Raw genomic sequence first — 18,409 nt, forward strand, 5'->3', positions numbered from 1 at the left:
GATATGTTCAGATTTTCTGGTTCTTGTCAGAATCCTGGCAGCAGCGTTCTGGATGAGCTGCAGCTGTCCAATGGTCTTCTTGGGAAAGCCGGTGAGGAGACCATTATAATAGTCCATCCTGCTGGTGATAAAGGCATGAACAAGTTTCTCCAAGTCTTGACTGGAAACAAAACATCTAATTCTTGCAATTTTTTTTAGATGATAGTATGCTGATTTAGTTACTGCTTTGACATGACAACTGTCTCCAGAATCACACTAAGATTCCTGACTTGATTTTTAGTTGTTAGACCCCTGAGTCGAGGTATGCAAATGCAGTGACTTCAGTTTTTTCCTTGTTTAACTGAAGAAAGTTCTGGCACATCCAACTGTTAATTTCATCAGTGCATTGGTAGAGGGAGTCAATGGGTCTGGTCATTTGGCGATAAGGCTAGGTAAATCTGGGTATCATCAGAATAGCTGTTAAATAAAAAAGCAGGATTAAAAAAAATACCAGATTTAAAATAAGATCAAGTCATCTATGAGCCTATTAGGTGTGTTTTTTCCGTATCCCCCCACTTGAGTCAAAACAAAAATAAAACATTATTATTATTATTATTATTATTTTGTCTGTAATTATATGTTAAGCCTATATGTCTTTGCTAATAACCTAAATCCCACACAACAAATGTTCTTATTCATTGTTAATTCCATTTGTCATTGTATTTTAACAATCTGTTTTTTTAATTTCAGATGTTAATTGCAAAATGTAAAAAAAAAATACCTGTCCACGATGTTGTGCGTACAGGAGCATCTATGATGTCAAATATTTTACATTTCTTTCTGATTTGATTGAATCTTCTTTGTTTCATGGCTGATTACAAACTTAATTTGATTGCTAATTTTAAGTTGGTCTATTATCTAAAATAAACTAAAAAGAGAGAGAGAGAGAGAGAGAGAGAGAGAGAGAGAGAACTCTGGTTTGAATAATTTACTTGTAGGAATTTTAGCTTTATAATGTGGGACTAAATTGGCTCAACCCAGGATGTCATAATACGCCGCTGGTGATCAGGTAGACTACAAACACGCTGCCGACACAGTAAACATTGAGCTCACTGCGCCCTCTAGCAGACCGGTTATTACACGAGCAAGCTGTGAATCTGCGGCTGTCGCTGGTGGTTGATACGTCCACTGTAACTTCATAATGCAGGCTCACGAGATCCGAAAGCAGAAAACCAACATGGTTGAGTGAGGATGAGACTACCCATCTCTGTCCTTGTGTCGGTCTCTTTGTTCACGGCCGAGACGACGGCTGCTCTGTATCTGAGCAGCACTTACCACTCCGCTGGTGATCAGATTTGGCAGTGCCTCACGCTGCTCTTCACGCTCGTGCCATCCGTGCTGGTGCAGCTCACACTGATCTTTATTCACAGAGACCTGAGCAGAGACAGACCTCTAGTGCTGCTGCTTCATATATTACAACTAGGGCCAATAATAAGGTGAGTGGATAATTTGCGATTCTTCTTCAATGTAACGTTATTTGGATGAATTTCTCGGTATCACAAGCCTGTGAAAGGGAATTATCCATCTACGTAGTGGATGAAGACTTAAAGATTTTTTATTATTATTCGTCACATACACGATTATATAGAGCATATATAACCAGCAGCGAAATGTGAGTAAAGAATAAAAAATGTCCATGATTGTGAGCGAATACACTTAACGAAGGTGTTTTTTTTCTTCTTGCACGCACATTAACCTGTGCTTTACCTCTTACAAATATTATGAATATTTGTCGTTTAATTCATAGTCCATAGTCATATCAAAGGTTTCATGGTTTCAGGGCTCAAGGCTTCATGTCCCCGGGGCTTTCCTTGAAATGCATACATTTCATTTCTGATAAGGTGCTTTTCTATAATTTTCTGTACGCTGTTAACATTCTATTAAGAAAAACACACACACACACACACACACACACACACACACATATATATATATATAAATATATAATCTATATTTTGATATGCCTATAGCTTTTAAAATAAGTGACAGTGGTAATAATTGCAGTTAGCCTATTATATTTTTACTCAAGGCCATGATATTGCACAGTATGTTTATTAGAAACAGAATTTAATGCTTATAATATTACTGTCCATTTTTCATCAATTCATTATTTACTGTACAAATTAATGCTAATAAAAAGAGGCACTTCACATGAAGTATAGATGATGTTATGATGTTTTTTAAATTATAGAATTTAATGAGTACGTTCCCCTAATGTTAACAAGATTTTTCTTTCTTTCTTTCTTTCTTTCTTTCTTTCTTTCTTTCTTTCTTTCTTTCTTTCTTTCTTTCTTTCTTTCTTTCTTTCTTTCTATTTTATTTTAATAATTAATTGTATTTTTATGTTAAATTATGTGTTTGTGAACCAATTATTAACATTATGTTAATGTTCTCTGTTCTTGTGTTCTTGTAATGTCTTACAAATTGTTATTTAGCTGGGATATATCACATAATGGGAATATAAATAATAGATTATATTATATATATGTGTGTGTGTGTATATATATATATATATATATATATATATATATATATATATATATATATATATATTACACAAGCCATTTATGGACAATTTGTGTCCTTAAATCATCTGTTAGTGTGTTATTGACAGTTTCCTTCCCAGTCCAGGCCTCACAGTGAACTGTTCCATCTCTGTCAGTCTCTTTGTGTTTTTGCATTGACCGTGTATGATTTAAGTATTGATATGGCCTTTTCTAATAGTACAGTTTAAGCAACATGACCTGCGCCAGCTCATTCAGATAAAGCCCAGCAATGTTTTGGACCTTTGTGATTCATGTATAATTCAGTTGTTTATTTCACTGAATTAGTGTGAATGGCCTGTAAAAGCTCTCTTGGCCTTCTCTTAACACACTATCATCCGTTAAATTATCATCAAGGTTGCCTTCACCCTATTATTGTAAAATAGCAAGGCTGTTGTCCAGGTTTGGGATGGGAAATACTCACTCAATGATTGGCAACTACTAGCTGTCCAGTGAGACCTAGCCTCTGTGTTTTAAATGAATGAGATGGACAGATCGCCCACTGATGCCTTACAAAAGCTGTCCTCGGATAAGCTAGAAGCTTTTGAGCTCCCACTGGATTGAGTGCAATTCTCTGAACTGTGACATGGTCTATTGTGTCATGGAGGCTGAATATAATTAGAATCCAACATTTGTAGGACTTTTGCAGCCAATCCAGTAACCCCCTAATATCATTATATTTTAATAATTAAAATGACCAAATGCAATATTGTTATTTCTTTCAACTATAATTAAAAAAATATAGAACAATTTTTATTTGATTTGATTTATTTTTTATTATTTTTATTTTTATTTTACCCAAGGCAATATATGTGACCCTGGATCACAAAGCCAGTCTTAAGTAGCATGGGTATATTTGTAGCAATAGGCAAAAAAAAAAAAAAAAAACATTGTATGGGTCAAAATTATAAATTTTTATTTTATGCCAAAAATCATTAGGATATTAAGTAAAGATCATGTTTCATGAATATATTTTGTACATTTCCTACCGTAAATATCTAAAAACTTAATTTTTGATTAGAATTCTGCATTGCTAAGGACTTCATTTGGACAACTTTAAAGGTGATTTTCTGAATATTTAGATTTAGTTTTTTTTTGGTTTTTTTGCACAATGAGATTCCAGATTTCCAAATAGTTGTATCTCAACCAAATATTGTCCTATACTAACAAACCATACATCAATGGAAAACTTAATTATTCAGATTTCAGCAAATCTCAATTATTCAGCAAATCTCAGTTTCATAAAATTCACCCTTTTTAATGGTGTTGTGGTCCCGGGTCACATGTGTTGTTTTTCAACTGTAATTTTTGATGATATAGAACAGTTTTCATTATTGTATTGAATTTTATTTTAATAACAAAAATAACCAAAGGAAATGTAGTTGTCTTTTAACTGTCATTTTTAGAGGTAAAGAACGTTTTTTTTATTATTATTATTATTAAGTAAGGGATAATGTACATCCAGCCGGTTGTTATCTCAGAATAAACCCTGACAGGGTGATCAGGCTCAGTCTTGTATCAGCCTGAAGGGGTTTATTCTGAGAAAGAAACCGGCTGGATGTACATTATCCCGCTTATTACACAGCTAAAAAGATTTGTTTTTACCATATATGTTGAAATTAATGCTGAAGTCTTCCATTGTAAAACGCGGTGGTTAAGTGTTTTCAGTCACAAGATGGCACCAGACAGTCAATGATAGCGGAGTGACTCGTTAAGCATTACTCTCGCATCACTCTCATTAACAGAGTGACTCGTTAAGCATTACTCTCGCATCACTTTCATTAAGCGGAGTGACTCGTTAAGCATACAAGTAGTACCGGTCAAGATAACTCGTAGTACCCGGATGAGCGGTGTGTTATTCAATTTGGCGGTTGTTATCTGGAATTATAACATGGCTCTGTGGAATACTTGATTCTGATTGGTTAGTCGCGGTAAAAGCTAATAACACAGGCTCATCCGGGTAACAGCAGTCGGCGCTGTACTCTTGCGTGAACAATTTTTTCTTGGTGGAAGCTTTGCGTTTGTTTAGCTAATAAAATCTTAAAACTTGATTCAAAATGGTGTACAATTATTTAATTATGTCATCCTGGTATCACGGACTCGCTCTTGTTTCATACAAATGCAGTTGCCGCCATTTTGCTACGATTGTTTTGTACTCTGTAATGGATTATAAGAGAACTAACAAACTGGTAAGGTTTTAAAACATTTTTTGTCTTAATTCTTAATTCAAGATCACCCTGTCAGGGTTTATTCTGACATAACAGACTGAATGTACATTAATTCTTACATAACATACCGCTGGATGGCACAATTGACCAATAAGAATCAAGTATTCCACAGAGCCGTGTAATAATAAAATATAACCAATGGCGATATATGTTATTTTAACTATAATAAAAATGTATAGAGCAAATAATCCACATTTAAATATAAACTTGTTTTTAATTTTTCATTATTATTATTATTATTATTTATTTATTTATTTTTTAAACCTTGGCCACTCATTTATTCAAACAATAAAACTCTGTTTTATTCCTTTAGGTGCTTGGATGCCTTCTGTATCTATGGCAGTGCCAGAAAGGTGGAGGAGCCGTATGTCACCATCACCCGTAAGAAGCAGATGCCCCGGGAAGGGCAGACTGAGGAGGTAGAGCAGGAAGTGGGCCAGGCAGAGGGGAAGTTAGTCACCCACAGGGCCGCTTTCGCCAGGACATCGGTCATACAGGCCTTCCTGGGGTCTGCACCCCAGCTCACACTGCAACTTTACATCTGTGTGCTGCAGAAAGGGGTGTCCATCGGTAGAGGTGAGAACACACACACTAAGCAGTATCAAGTACATTCTGACACACCTAAAATAGAGCGCTGCAGGAGACAGTCTAGGTTAATAAAGGCTTTCAGAGAAACTGAAAGCTTAGTGATATAGTGTAATTGGTTTTATAACACGGCTCTCCAGAATACTTGATTCTGATTGATCAGTTGCAAGATTTCTGAATAAATAAGTGGTCAGGTATTTCTGAATAAAGGTTGTTGCCTGTGGCAACTGATCGCTTATCCAAGGAACCTTTTTCCTACAAAGCTGTGCTTGTGTTTCTGTGCTTTCTAAGTAAGCTAATGGAACAATTTCCATTAATTTGCTATGTAATAATTGGGATAATCTACAGTCAGACAGTCGTTATCACAAAATAAGTCACTTCAAGGTGATAAAAGATCATAAATACTCTATTTTTTTTTTTTCAGAATGAGAACGACTTCTTAAATTGTCTTAAAGGGTTAGTTAAGCCAAAAATGAAAATTATGTCATTAATGACTCACCCTCATGTCGTTCCAAACCCGTGAGACCTCCGTACTCCGTTCATCTTCGGAACACAGTTTAAGATATTTTAGATTTAGTCCGAGAGCTTTCAGTCCCTCCATTGAAAATGTATGTACGGTATACTGTCCACGTCCAGAAAGTTAATAAAAACATCATCAAAGTATTCCGGGTCTGTTGTGAACGCGACTGCTGTGACTGTTGACGTACGACGCTGCTGACGTGTTCTCTGGTGCGCACAATAAAGAAAACACGTCAGCAGCGTCGTACGTCAGCGGCGTCACTACAGTGTTGTGAACGCGCTCACAACAGACCCGGAAGAGAAGAAAAGGCGGAATAAAGTCATAATTTTTGTTAATTTTGGACCAAAATGTATTTTCGATGCTTCAATAAATTCTAACGGACCCTCTGATGTCACATGGACTACTTTGATGATGTGTTTTATTACCTTTCTGGACGTGGACAGTATACCGTACATACATTCTAAATGGAGGGACTGAAAGCTCTCGGACTAAATCTAAAATATCTTAAACTGTGTTCCGAAGATGAATGGAGGTCTCACGGGTTTGGAACGACATGAGGGTGAGTCATTAATGACATAATTTTCATTTTTTGGCTGAACTAACCCTTTAAGTGTTTCTTTAGTGTGATTATTTTTTTTTTTTTTCTTGACTTGTTTTTTTTGTGTTATTTTGTTTTGTCAAGTACAACTCCCAAAGTGGAGCATTGAGTTTTGACATTTCTATAAAGTGTTAAATGTCAGGGAGAGCAGTTGGCTTTTATATCATTGAGGCATGCCACGTTTCTGCCCAACCAATATGATCTGTGAACAGTCTCTTTTGCACATTCTCTAAGTTTCCTCTATAGAATAATCTCTTTGTAAGTCCTATAAACATGGAACTGCTCCCAACGTCACCTAACTAAATTTAACAAGCTCCCCTCGGTGACACATTCTGCACACATGCTTGAGTTACACTGAATGCCTCTGAAATGACTTCTAGCTGTGTACTATCAGTTTCCTCTCGTTATCTCAAGGACGCACACTTTGTTTCTGAGAATATCAGCTAGAATAAATAACATGTTTTCAGACAGCATGGGCAGCCCTCAACAGACAGAAATTATTTATAAACTCGACCATAGATAAATTCATTTTAACCCAGAAGTGCTACACAACAATTAACAGTCCCTGAAAATAGCCAGTAAAGAACATACATTGCCAATCGGCTGAGACTATGATACTATACATTTAAAAACTTTTGTATTTATTCAAACCTGGAAACCTGGATAATTTTTTTATTATTATTTAAATTTATTATTATTATTATTATTATTGTTGTTGTTGTTGTAAACCTGGGACTAAACAGAGTAAAGTGTGTTTTTTTATTTACACACATTATTATTTTTGTTAACCTGGAACTAAGCAAAACGTCATAGGATTTCTTGTGAAAATAACTAATAAACATTAAACAACATATAGTGCCAATATTATAAAAATATTCTGCCAAAATTGTGAAATTAAAAATCTATTTAGACATTTCATCTAGATTGTTATGCTAATAATAATAATAATAATAATGAAAATGTACAATTTGTATTTTATTACAACTGCAATTCAAATGCATTCCAAAATTCTTTTGGAAATGGTCTCTTTTGGACTGTTGGACTCCACTGTATATTGTAGACAGCTTAGGCATTTGCAAGCTGTTATTTGGTATAATTAGAGTTTTGCTGTCCCCCCATCAACTGTCACTCCACATTGAATATTAGGAATTATAGACCTGACTCTGCCTCGCAGATATGTCATCATCTGCGCTGCATGAGGAATGTGTTGACAGCCTTGCGATCTATCCTTGAAAGCAGTATTGGAGATCACAATGGATAGTGAATCAGTCTGACCCCATTACCCATGAGGCATAGAGTAATGAAACGAAAATGAAATGAAAGTGACTAACTTTAGATCAGATGGAAGGCTGATGGAGGCCATATGTTTGCACTGCTGGTGGATTTGGGCCTTCAGGGTATCTGCTTTTGTTATCTTTTATTACTTAACAACAATAGTAAACAGTAGTAGTAAAAAGTTAATTATGTAACCAGATGGCAACATATTATGCACCACAGTTATGGCGGCCCAAAACCAAAATAAATAAAGAAAGAAATGATTTGCTAAAACAAATACAGTTCATTTTTCATTGAATTTTGTTCTGAATTTATTTTCTTTCTTTCTTTCTTTTTTTTTTTTTTTACTTAAGGTAATTATTTTACATTTATTTATTTATCTATTGACACTTTTTTCATTTTTAGGTTTTTTATTCATTCATTCAATTAATTTTTACAATTTCCATGCATTTATTTATTTCCATATTTATTTATTTATTCATTTATTTATATTTATGTGCAACATGAAAGTGGGGAAGGTCATATGTAGTCATGTATTTCCTTTTTCTTTCTTTGTCTTTTCTTGTTTAATTGTTTTTTTTGGGGGGGGCCTCTGTAAATATTGGCGTGGTTTATTCAATATCCACTTATCTAATGCAAATGTTTATTCGATTGCTCTTAACCACAAAGTATGTTTGGATTTAACATGATCATGTTTCATTGTTTTCGCTCTCTGCCAGGTACACTGATGGTCATTTCCCTTCTCTCGATTGTATACGGAGCACTACGCTGCAATATTCTGGCCATAAAGATACGCTACGATGATTACGAAGTCTCCGTGCGTTCATTGGCATACCTGTGCGTGTTCCTGTGGCGAGGGTTTGAGATCGCAACACGTGTGGCAGTACTGGTCCTCTTCAGCTCTGTGTTGAAGGTATGGGTGCTTCCGGTGGTGTCGGCCAACTTGATCCTGTTCTTTCTGCACCCGTGGGTTCTCTTCTGGAGCAGCCACTCTCCTTTCCCGGAGAACATTGAGAAGACGTTGACCCGTGTCGGGACCACTATTGTCCTTTGCATGTTGACCTTCCTGTACGCCGGCATCAACGTGTTCTGCTGGTCCGCCGTTCAGCTTAGGTTGGACGACCCTGATCTGATCGATAAGGGTCAGGCATGGAGGCGCCTCGCTGTGTATTATTCCCTCCGTTTTGTAGAGAACACAGGGCTGACTTTGATGTGGTACGTCCACCAGACTGAGTTCTACCAATGGGTGGACGGTCCCGTGTTAGAACTGTCGCTGTTGTTGGGTTATGCCACAGCTGTTTTCTTTATGTTGCTCTTTTACCAGTTTTGCCACCCTTGCAGACAACTCTTCTCATCCAGTCCAGCCCAAGGCTTTTTGGAATGTTGTGGATCCCTCTGTCTGCTTCGTGGGTCGCTTTCCCAGCCAGGCTCCATGAGGACCAAGCCACCAGGGAAAGACACTGGAGACGATCCACCCTGCATTACCAAAGGGGACATTGGACAGAGTTTGTGCGGCGCTGTGTGAGCAAAGCATAGCTTAAAGAAATAGTTCAACTTAAAATAACAGTTCTATCATCATTGACTCACCTTCATGTCATGCCTGTATGACTTTATTCTTCTTCAGAAGAAAGGTTTTTTTGAACTCCATTGACTTTTATTGCATAAACAAAGACAGTTGTCTTAAATAAAATATCTTCTCTTGCATCCCACGGAAGGTATAAAGTTTTCTTTTGTAGGTGAACTATCCCCTATAAAAACACTGTATGAAGTGCCCTTTAAGGATTAAAAGGGAGAAATATAATGAAAATGTTGGATTTCTGCCTGAATGGTGGAATGTAAAAGTCAACGTTTATTGTACTTTGAGATAAATATACTTTTTCTTGTTTGGTTTACAAGGCAAAAGAGCAGGCATGTTCCGCTAAAGTGCATGTGAAATTCCCTACCAAGATGAAACCCTGCTTTTATCATGTGACATGGGAGCGCTCTGTCCCTCGTTCGGTGTTGGTTTGATTAATGTTATAGCTGTCTCTGTATATGGAATATTTAAAGCAGAGTTATTTAAATGATTGTATTTAAGCTTTTGATTTTTCTTTTTTGATTTCTGAAAAATGTTTGACAACTTCTCAGGTTTGTTATTATTATTAATACTTTCTTCTAGTTTATCTTATTACTCTACTCATACTGCGTGTAAGACTGTGAAATTAGTCCTGATTGGTCATATGACAGTGTCCTATCATATGATAACATATGACCTAAATTCAAGCAATTGCCTGAATTGTTTTTTTCTTTCCTTTGTTTACATTCCTATTTTGCACTTGTCTCATCTGGAGACCTCTTTTGCACATTATTCTGATTTTTCCTGCAAAAAAAAAAAGTCATAATTTTCATTGAAAGCAGTAGATGATTGTTTCCTAACTTTACTGCCCCCCTGTGGTTTATGAGTTTATTCATTTTGCAAGACTTTGTGATTGGGTTACATTTGGAAACTCCCTCAAAATATGTCCTTCAGCACTGTATAGAGCACACCACTGCTTTTGATATGTGCAACTGTCAGCTAAACCCATAATAAAAAATAAAATAAATAAAGGTGATTGTTATTTTGTCCATGGTGGTACACACTGTTTATTGACCTTCTCTTGTTATTTATTTATTTAAATTCTCATGGTATTTACAGTGTTTTCTATGTGTGAGGTCAGTTGTCACTTTTTTGTAATTTATTTTTTTCTTTTCTGAAACCTTAATTAAAACCCATTTACAATATGCTCATGAGTGAGACGGTAACAAATGCATGGAAATTATTTAAATCATAAAACCATAACAGTTCTGACACTACAAAAACTGAGACTGAATGAATGACAGGCCTGACTATAAATCAGAAAGAGAACTGAGAGCTTGTCTGACCATCCCCTTTACATTGAGGAACTTTGCTTGATGGTTTCTTGTGGGCTAACAGTTGCGACAGTATTTCCTGGATTGCTTCTCTGCTTTATAAACCAAATCCCTTTTTGTCTTGTAGCTTTCTTCAAAATTGTTCATCCACACTTCTTTTGATCTTCCTTTCTACACAGCACAACATCATGGGAAACTTTGCTGCAAATGAAGGGCTATCCATTTTTGTTATTGTAAGTTGTTGGAGTTATACTTTCTTAATTAAATTAACTTTTAAATCTTTATTTTATAGTCTTTGTATTTAAAGTTTAAAGTTAACTGCTTTTAATTGCATTTGTGTGTGTGTGTGTGTGTGTGTTTGGCACATTATGTTTTACTTGTTAATCATACTGAAGGACAGAGATACTCCTTATGCTTTATACTATATTTACTCAATCAGTCTGCAAATCTTCTCAGACGCTTTCTGTTGTGTTTTTCAGCTGGTATGGCTCGGCATCAATGCGTTTCTCTTTGTGCATTTTTACATGGCATTTTTGGTTGATAGATACTACTATACTAGAGTCATCCTTGGGGTAAGTGTTAAATAATTTATACAATTTAAACATTTAATTTATTCAATAATCTATAAATAGGATGAATTCACTATTGCAAATTATTATATTGATGTCATTGTGGTTTTTTTATGTATCCTGTATAATTCGTAATTGTAATAATTTGTGTAGTTACACTTCAGTGTTAATTATGTTCAATTATATTGTTAAGCTAATTTCATATTTGTATATTGTTTTGAGCTAGTGTATTGTTCTCAGAATTTAGAAAAGTACAGTTCTCATGTGTAGGCCTATATATTGCTACATTTTATCTGCAAGTACAGCTTTTAATGCATCAGTGAATATGTTGAGCTTAAAATAGGAAATGAAACTTTCCCCATGTCTCCATGGCTCACTCTCTCTCTCTCTTTCTCTCTCACTCAGCATGCTCTCTCATGGGCCAGAGCTCCAGCTGCATGTCTGAATTTTAACTGCATGTTGATCTTGCTGCCTGTCTGCAGAAACCTGCTCTCGTTCCTACGCGGATCCATACAGGTCAGGAAAAGCAAAACAGAGCGAAAGTGAAAGGCTTATCCACTTCAGGTAATGAAAGTGAAAAAGCCTGAATCTCCTCATTAATGGTGTGTGTGTGTGTGTGTGTGTGTGTGTGTGTGTGTGTGTGTGTGTGTGTGTGTGTGTTTGCAGTGCTGTAGCCGCACTGCAGCCCGTCAGCTAGACAGAAACCTCACTTTCCACAAACTAGTGGCCTACATGATTGCCCTCCACACAGGTACAATAAGCAAGAATATTCATCTAGTTTACACTTTTAAATCTTTTTTGATTTTCAAATCTTTCCTCAAACCTTAGAATCTGAACTCAATGTTTTGCACACACTCTCAAAAAAAAGGTACTAAAATGTAACTTAGAGATACTAATATGTAACATTTAGGGATAAATAAGGCACAAACCTTTTGTATGACAACTGTGACAGCTTTGTACTGTTTTTCTCTTATATTTTTAAGGGATGAAATTTTGTAAGCCTTGCTGATGATGTCTTGTATATTCTTCCAGCCATCCACATCATAGCTCACTTGTTCAACTTTGAGAGATTCATGGATTCCCAGCTTATGATCAACAGCAGTTACCTCCCTTACGTGCTTTCTCAGATTGGCAAGAATGACAACAGATCCTACCTCAACCCTATCAGAACCAATGAGACGGTGAGGTTTTTACTCATTTCAGTCACACACAATTTGTGTTTGAGTTACACAGTCTCGTTTTTTTATACAGAAGTGCCAATTTAAACTGTTTCTGAGGCAGCATCATGTTCATTATGCAAGGAACCTCCAACTGATCTCACTTTAGCCCCGTAGGATAACCTCCCACTTCCACCCACGGTTACATCACATAACCATCATGTTGTTCCCGCTGATGTGATCACATGATTTTAAAAATTCTGTTGCCATGGTTTTGTTATGATGACCTGGGTGGACAATAGCCAGAAATAGAACACTGAGAGAACAATCAACACACACGTCCTATGACTGATATAAAAAGATCTAATATGTTTCTAGCTGCTATTGAGAGTAACTATAACAGATTTGAACAATTTTGTGGGTTAAAGGGAAAAAATAAAATGATTGTTTTACCATCTCTATATACACTACCGAAGATTTTCAGAAAGAAGCATCTTATGCTCATTAAGCCTGCATTTATTTGATCAAGAATACAGTAATATTATGAAATATTATTACTATTTAAAATACTTGAATGTAATTTATTCCTGTGATAATAGCCATTACTCCAACCTTGAGTGTCACATGATCCTTCAGAAATCATTTTAAAATGCAGATTTGGGGCTCAAGAAACACTTTATTACCAGCAATTGTGAAAATAGTTGTGCTCCTTAATATTTTTGTGGAAACTGATTTATTTTTCAGGATTCAGTTTAAAATAACAGCATTTATTTGAAATATAAATCTTTTGTAACATTATAAATGGTCACTTTTGATTGATTTAATATGTCTGTGTTAAATAAAAGAGAAAAAAAAGCACTGAACCCAAACCTTTCAAAGGTAGTGTATATGAGACTGAAATGTAATCAATCTAGATTTTTGCAGTCTACTTTATCTTTGTTTCTTTTTATTGGAATTTTGCATTTTGAGTAATGTTGTATGCTGTCATTTTTGTGTTTTTGATTTCCCAGAGCCAAACCATAGTGATGTTTACCACTATAGCAGGACTGACGGGGGTGGTCATCACGCTCGCCCTCATCCTCATCATCACTTCGTCCATGGAGGTCATCAGAAGGTCATATTTCGAGGTGTTCTGGTTCACCCATCATCTGTTCATCGTCTTTTTCATTGGTTTGGTGGCTCACGGAATTGGGTGAGGGTTTAGTTAATATTATTATTTTTATTTTTTTGTTAATCAAAACCAAAACTAAATCTGTATTTCACAATATACAAAATGATCAAATATGACAGTAGAGATGTGTTGGATCCAACTTGAAGTGGATTTGAGATTTTGTTCCTTTGAACTTTCTATTCATCAAAGAATCTTGAAAAAAATGTATCGCAAATGTTTCCACACAAATATTAAGCAGCATAACTGATAATAGGAAATGTTTAATGAGCACCAAAGTACTATATTAGAATAATTTCTGAAGGATCATGTGAAACCAAACCTTTGTAGTTGGTAGTGTATATACGTTATATCAACTTTTGTTATGTAGGCTACACTTTTGTTAACCTACAGCTACAGCCTAGCCAGCATGAAAGCATGCAAACTGCATCTGAATTAATTATAGTAATATACAAAATGTGATTTAATCACTGAATCTACTGGATTTTGGAATGTATTTGACAGGTGTCACTTACAGTGATGGGATGCTTCGCTTTTTTCTTTTATTTGTACTGTGTAAAGTTGAGCAATTCTCAACTATGTTGTGCTTTCCTATTCTCAACTCCACTGTCAATACCACAATTCCTCTCGCACGCATTCTGCTCAGCACTAATAAGGGATGATTTGAAAACACAAACACCCACTAATTTTAGCTCATTCATTCCAGTGAACACATGGCTAGACATACAGTTTTAAGCTAATAAAAGGCAGGATTTCTAGCAGCCTTAAATGAAGCATTATAACACATCTCAGCCATGATACATGTTGACAGGCACATAATGCTAGCAAGAGAATTACCATGCATTATTTATGCAATAACTGTGTGGGTGTCTGTGTAGGCGTATCGTGCGAGGTCAGACTGTGGAAAGTATAATTGTTCATGATCCAAAAAAATGTCACAGCAAGTTTGAGACCTGGGGTCAAAGTGGCACCGACTGCCCAAAACCTGACTTTGCTGGGAATCCCCCAATGGTATATCCTAACATAATCTCAGTCTCAAATATATCTTGCATCATTTTGATGGCAACTCAACATGTACTTCCTCTTACAGACATGGAAGTGGGTGGTTGGCCCAATGTTTCTATATGTATGTGAGAGACTGGTGCGTTTCTATCGCTCGCAGCAGAAAGTGGTTATCACTAAGGTTAGTCATTCAAGCAGTTTGATTAGCAACCAAATGAAGTCTTCCTCTCTTACCATATTGCATCTCTTTACAGGTAGTGATGCACCCATCCAAGACGCTTGAGCTGCAGATGAAGAAGAAGGGCTTTAAGATGGAGGTCGGTCAGTATGTTTTCATGCAGTGCCCGTCCATCTCTCAGCTAGAGTGGCATCCCTTTACCTTGACCTCTGCCCCGGAGGAAGACCACCTTAGTGTGCATATCCGAATTGTAGGGGATTGGACACAAGCCCTTTATACAGCCTGTGGAGGTGACAAAACAGTGGTGCTGGATGCTTGGACGCTACCAAAGTAAGATTAAAGTAACAGATCCAAAAGTTCATCCAAAAATGAACATTCTGTCACTGTCACCTTTATGTTGTTCCAAACCCCATTGATTTTTATTGTATGGACAAGAACATTCTTTAAAGGAGCCCTATACTTCCCCTTTTTTACAAAGTAATATAACTCTCAGTTGTCCCCAGAATGCGTTTATGAGGTTTCAGCTCAAAATACAACACATCATTTTGAAAATGCCTATTTTGAGTGGAAGCAGAAACACGCTGTCTTTAAATGCAAATGAGCTGCTGCTCCTTGGCCACTTTTTCAGATACTCTGCTAAAAAGCATCTGTTTGGTTTTGATTATCATGTCTATTGCGCTGAAATTATGTGTTTTAAAGCCATATCAGTTTAAACTTCTGACATACAGTTTTCTGAGCGCACACATAAAAAGCATGCACACAGAAAGCGGCCGTCACATGGCATGTGAGCGCTAAGTTCTCTTTCATGCCTTATTGCGCTTAAACATTCAAATACCTACAAGCTTATGTTAAAACACACACATGAGTTACAAAAACAGTCGGTTAAATCTGTGAAGGTAAACAGCTAGGGACATAAATCACATGTTTATATTAGATCTGTGTCAGCAGTGTAATATACAGTAAATAAATCAATAAATCCTCTGTTCTCTTGTCTCCTGTGAGGCTGGGACTCTAAATATTGTTCTGTGCTTGTCATTGCAGCCAAAGAGAACAGTTAGCATGCTTTGCTCAAACTTTCGCCAAGGCGTTAAAACAGATTTTAGATTTTCATGATATGTCATATTTAAAACACCTTGTTCTAAAGAAGAAAAAAAGTCATACAGGTTTGGAATGACATGAAGGTAAATAAATGACAAAAATGTTTGTCGTTTTAATGTCAGGTTTATGTCTTGAATAACACAGATGTAGTGCTTTTAATAGAACTAGCAAGTCTCACATGTAAAATGGAAAAATACATGTGTAAAAAGGGGATGTGGGCATACAATCACAGATGAGAAAAAGAGAAGTGTCGGGAGACATGGTTTCTGTTGGCAATGTTGATTTCAACACAAGTTAATTTTTCTTGCCATTTCTCTTTTTGTGTTTCCTAATTTCTTCTTCCTACAGTAGAGAACTAAAAGAATACAAACACTAACAACACAATGCTCAGTTATTAGCAAAATTTGATAGTTTGCCGTGCATAATGTCTGTTTTTTTTCTGTGTAGGTTGGCTGTGGATGGGCCGTTTGGGACAGCCAGTGAAGATGTCTTTCGTTATGAAGTTGTGATGCTTGTGGGTGCCGGTATTGGTGTGACACCTTTCGCTTCTGTTCTGAAGTCTGTGTGGTACAAACACGTCCAGGAGAACAAAAACGTCTTCACCAAAAAGGTGATAAACAGCACCAAGTTTAGCGATTCAGGCTTTGAATGACAGAACAACATTTGTTTAGTTTGTAGTCTCATAAATGTCAGTTTTTAAGGCAAAGCACTACAGGCGAATATGGTAAAAAAATGTAAGTAGTAGCTATCATCATACTTCTAAATTTGATTAATCGCAGTACATTAATACAGTTGTTATGTATTACAAGTTTTCAGTTGAGGCATAATCTAATTAAATATGCACTATTTTGTTTACATTCCCAGAACAGAAGTGTGAACCCTGGAATTTTTTTGTTTTATTTTGTTGACATATTAGAGTTACAGGTTTTTACACAGGGGATTTTGAACATCTCTTTTCATTGCTCTGTATAAAAGTGAAGTTGAAGTGTAGATTTATAGCTCAGTGCATAAAAAAAAACTCATTTAGAGGAAACGACCATTAAAAATATGTACTGTAATTCAACTCTACAGATGCATATTGATAAAGTGTAATAAAATAAACACTTAAATGTGTATTATTTTAGTTGTTTTCTTTCTACTAGTTTGAAAGAAGTCAAGTTATGGTAGTAAAATAGCCTTGAAACTCAAAATTGACTAGTGCCCCAAACAGCAAGGGTTTTGTCTGTTACTAATGCAATGTTCTGACCCTTGACCTCTGCAGATCTATTTCTATTGGCTCTGCCCGGAGACGCAGGCTTTCGAATGGTTTGCAGACCTGCTGCAGAGTTTGGAAAGGCAGATGACAGAAAAAGACATGAGGGATTTCCTCAGTTACAACATCTATCTAACACGCTGGAAAGACGCTGAGGTTGTCTAATGACAAGAAACTGTGAACTATTTTGAACTTCCCTGAAATACAAAAATTCGTTGACACTCATATTTTGTTTACTGTTTAAAGGCTGCCCATTTTAGAGTTCAATATGAGGCGGAGAACGATCCCATCACCGGGCTTAAGCAGAAGACTCGGTATGGTAAACCCAACTGGGACAATGAGTTCAGTGCCATCGCTACCCAACACCCAGGGTACGTACAGTGTGGTAAATAACAGCAGCGTTAAAGGCTTTCTACACTTAATGTGCATTAATAACTAGTATTTTTCCCTCTTCTTTCAGCTCAAAAGTAGGCGTTTTTCTCTGTGGTCCTACGGCTTTGGCCAAAGCTCTGGGGAAGCAGTGTATTTCACACACTGAATCTGGAACTGAGTTTATATTCAACAAAGAAAACTTCTGATGTGCTTCACGAAGTGTGCCACCTCATATGTATCAGAACCCTTGGATTTTAAATCAGTGTAAATGCTGCAAAAAAATGACTTCTTAACGAGTTACTTATTAATGAAAAATCCTTAAACCACAACATAAGACATTCAGACTTGCTTGAGTGTAAGTAGATTTTGTCTCACTACACTGGCAGATTTTGTTCAAAAATTAAGTCTTTATTTACGGTTTCAAATGAAATTCTTGTTAAGAATATAAATATATATATGTATATTATGTTAAGTTTATGTCATTATTATGTTGTATTATTGGCCTAGATATATCATGGCTGTGCATGATGCAGAATTGATTTTTATGTACTATAAAGATCCAAGTGTTATTTTACTGTGCTGTGAAATTATTCTGCTTTCTAAACCTGCTTCCTCTCTTAAGTGGAAGTTAAATAAACCTTACAAAATCTTTATGTTTAGCGATATGGTGAGCTGATTAATTAAATCATAATGTTACAATACAAGGCATGCCACTATAAAACAGTCAGATACTGAATTGAATATGGTCTCATATTGGGTAATTCTATGTGGGCTGTATAGTTGGACTTCAGTTTCGTTTCTAATTTTTTCTTGGCAAATTTATTGTGTGCTGGCAGATTTCAAATTTTAAAGAAAGTGAAAGATTTAGTTTCCGTACCCAAAAATAAAGTTTAACGTTTATTATGTCATAATGTGGCATCCTTGCATTGTTTGTAA

At 36.0% G+C, this 18,409-nt stretch overlaps 2 protein-coding genes across 2 annotated transcripts; both read left to right on the forward strand.

Moving 5' to 3' along the window:
- Positions 1-1,081: 1,081 nt before the first annotated feature.
- LOC109080575 (membrane transport protein XK-like) lies at positions 1,082-10,392 on the forward strand. Its single transcript, XM_019095612.2, has 3 exons — positions 1,082-1,475; positions 5,124-5,386; positions 8,508-10,392. The coding sequence occupies exons 1-3, from the start codon at positions 1,231-1,233 to the stop codon at positions 9,311-9,313; spliced, it is 1,314 nt and encodes a 437-aa protein (XP_018951157.1). The 5' UTR covers positions 1,082-1,230; the 3' UTR covers positions 9,314-10,392.
- LOC109110878 (cytochrome b-245 heavy chain) lies at positions 5,264-18,124 on the forward strand. Its single transcript, XM_042734006.1, has 14 exons — positions 5,264-5,386; positions 10,805-10,910; positions 11,157-11,249; positions 11,652-11,762; positions 11,913-11,997; positions 12,279-12,427; positions 13,414-13,595; positions 14,450-14,582; positions 14,662-14,754; positions 14,828-15,081; positions 16,297-16,459; positions 17,111-17,257; positions 17,348-17,472; positions 17,562-18,124. The coding sequence occupies exons 2-14, from the start codon at positions 10,866-10,868 to the stop codon at positions 17,677-17,679; spliced, it is 1,698 nt and encodes a 565-aa protein (XP_042589940.1). The 5' UTR covers positions 5,264-5,386; positions 10,805-10,865; the 3' UTR covers positions 17,680-18,124.
- Positions 18,125-18,409: the final 285 nt, after the last annotated feature.

This window comes from Cyprinus carpio, chromosome B11 (assembly GCF_018340385.1).
Source record: "Cyprinus carpio isolate SPL01 chromosome B11, ASM1834038v1, whole genome shotgun sequence".
In the NCBI taxonomy this organism is placed as follows: domain Eukaryota; kingdom Metazoa; phylum Chordata; class Actinopteri; order Cypriniformes; family Cyprinidae; genus Cyprinus; species Cyprinus carpio.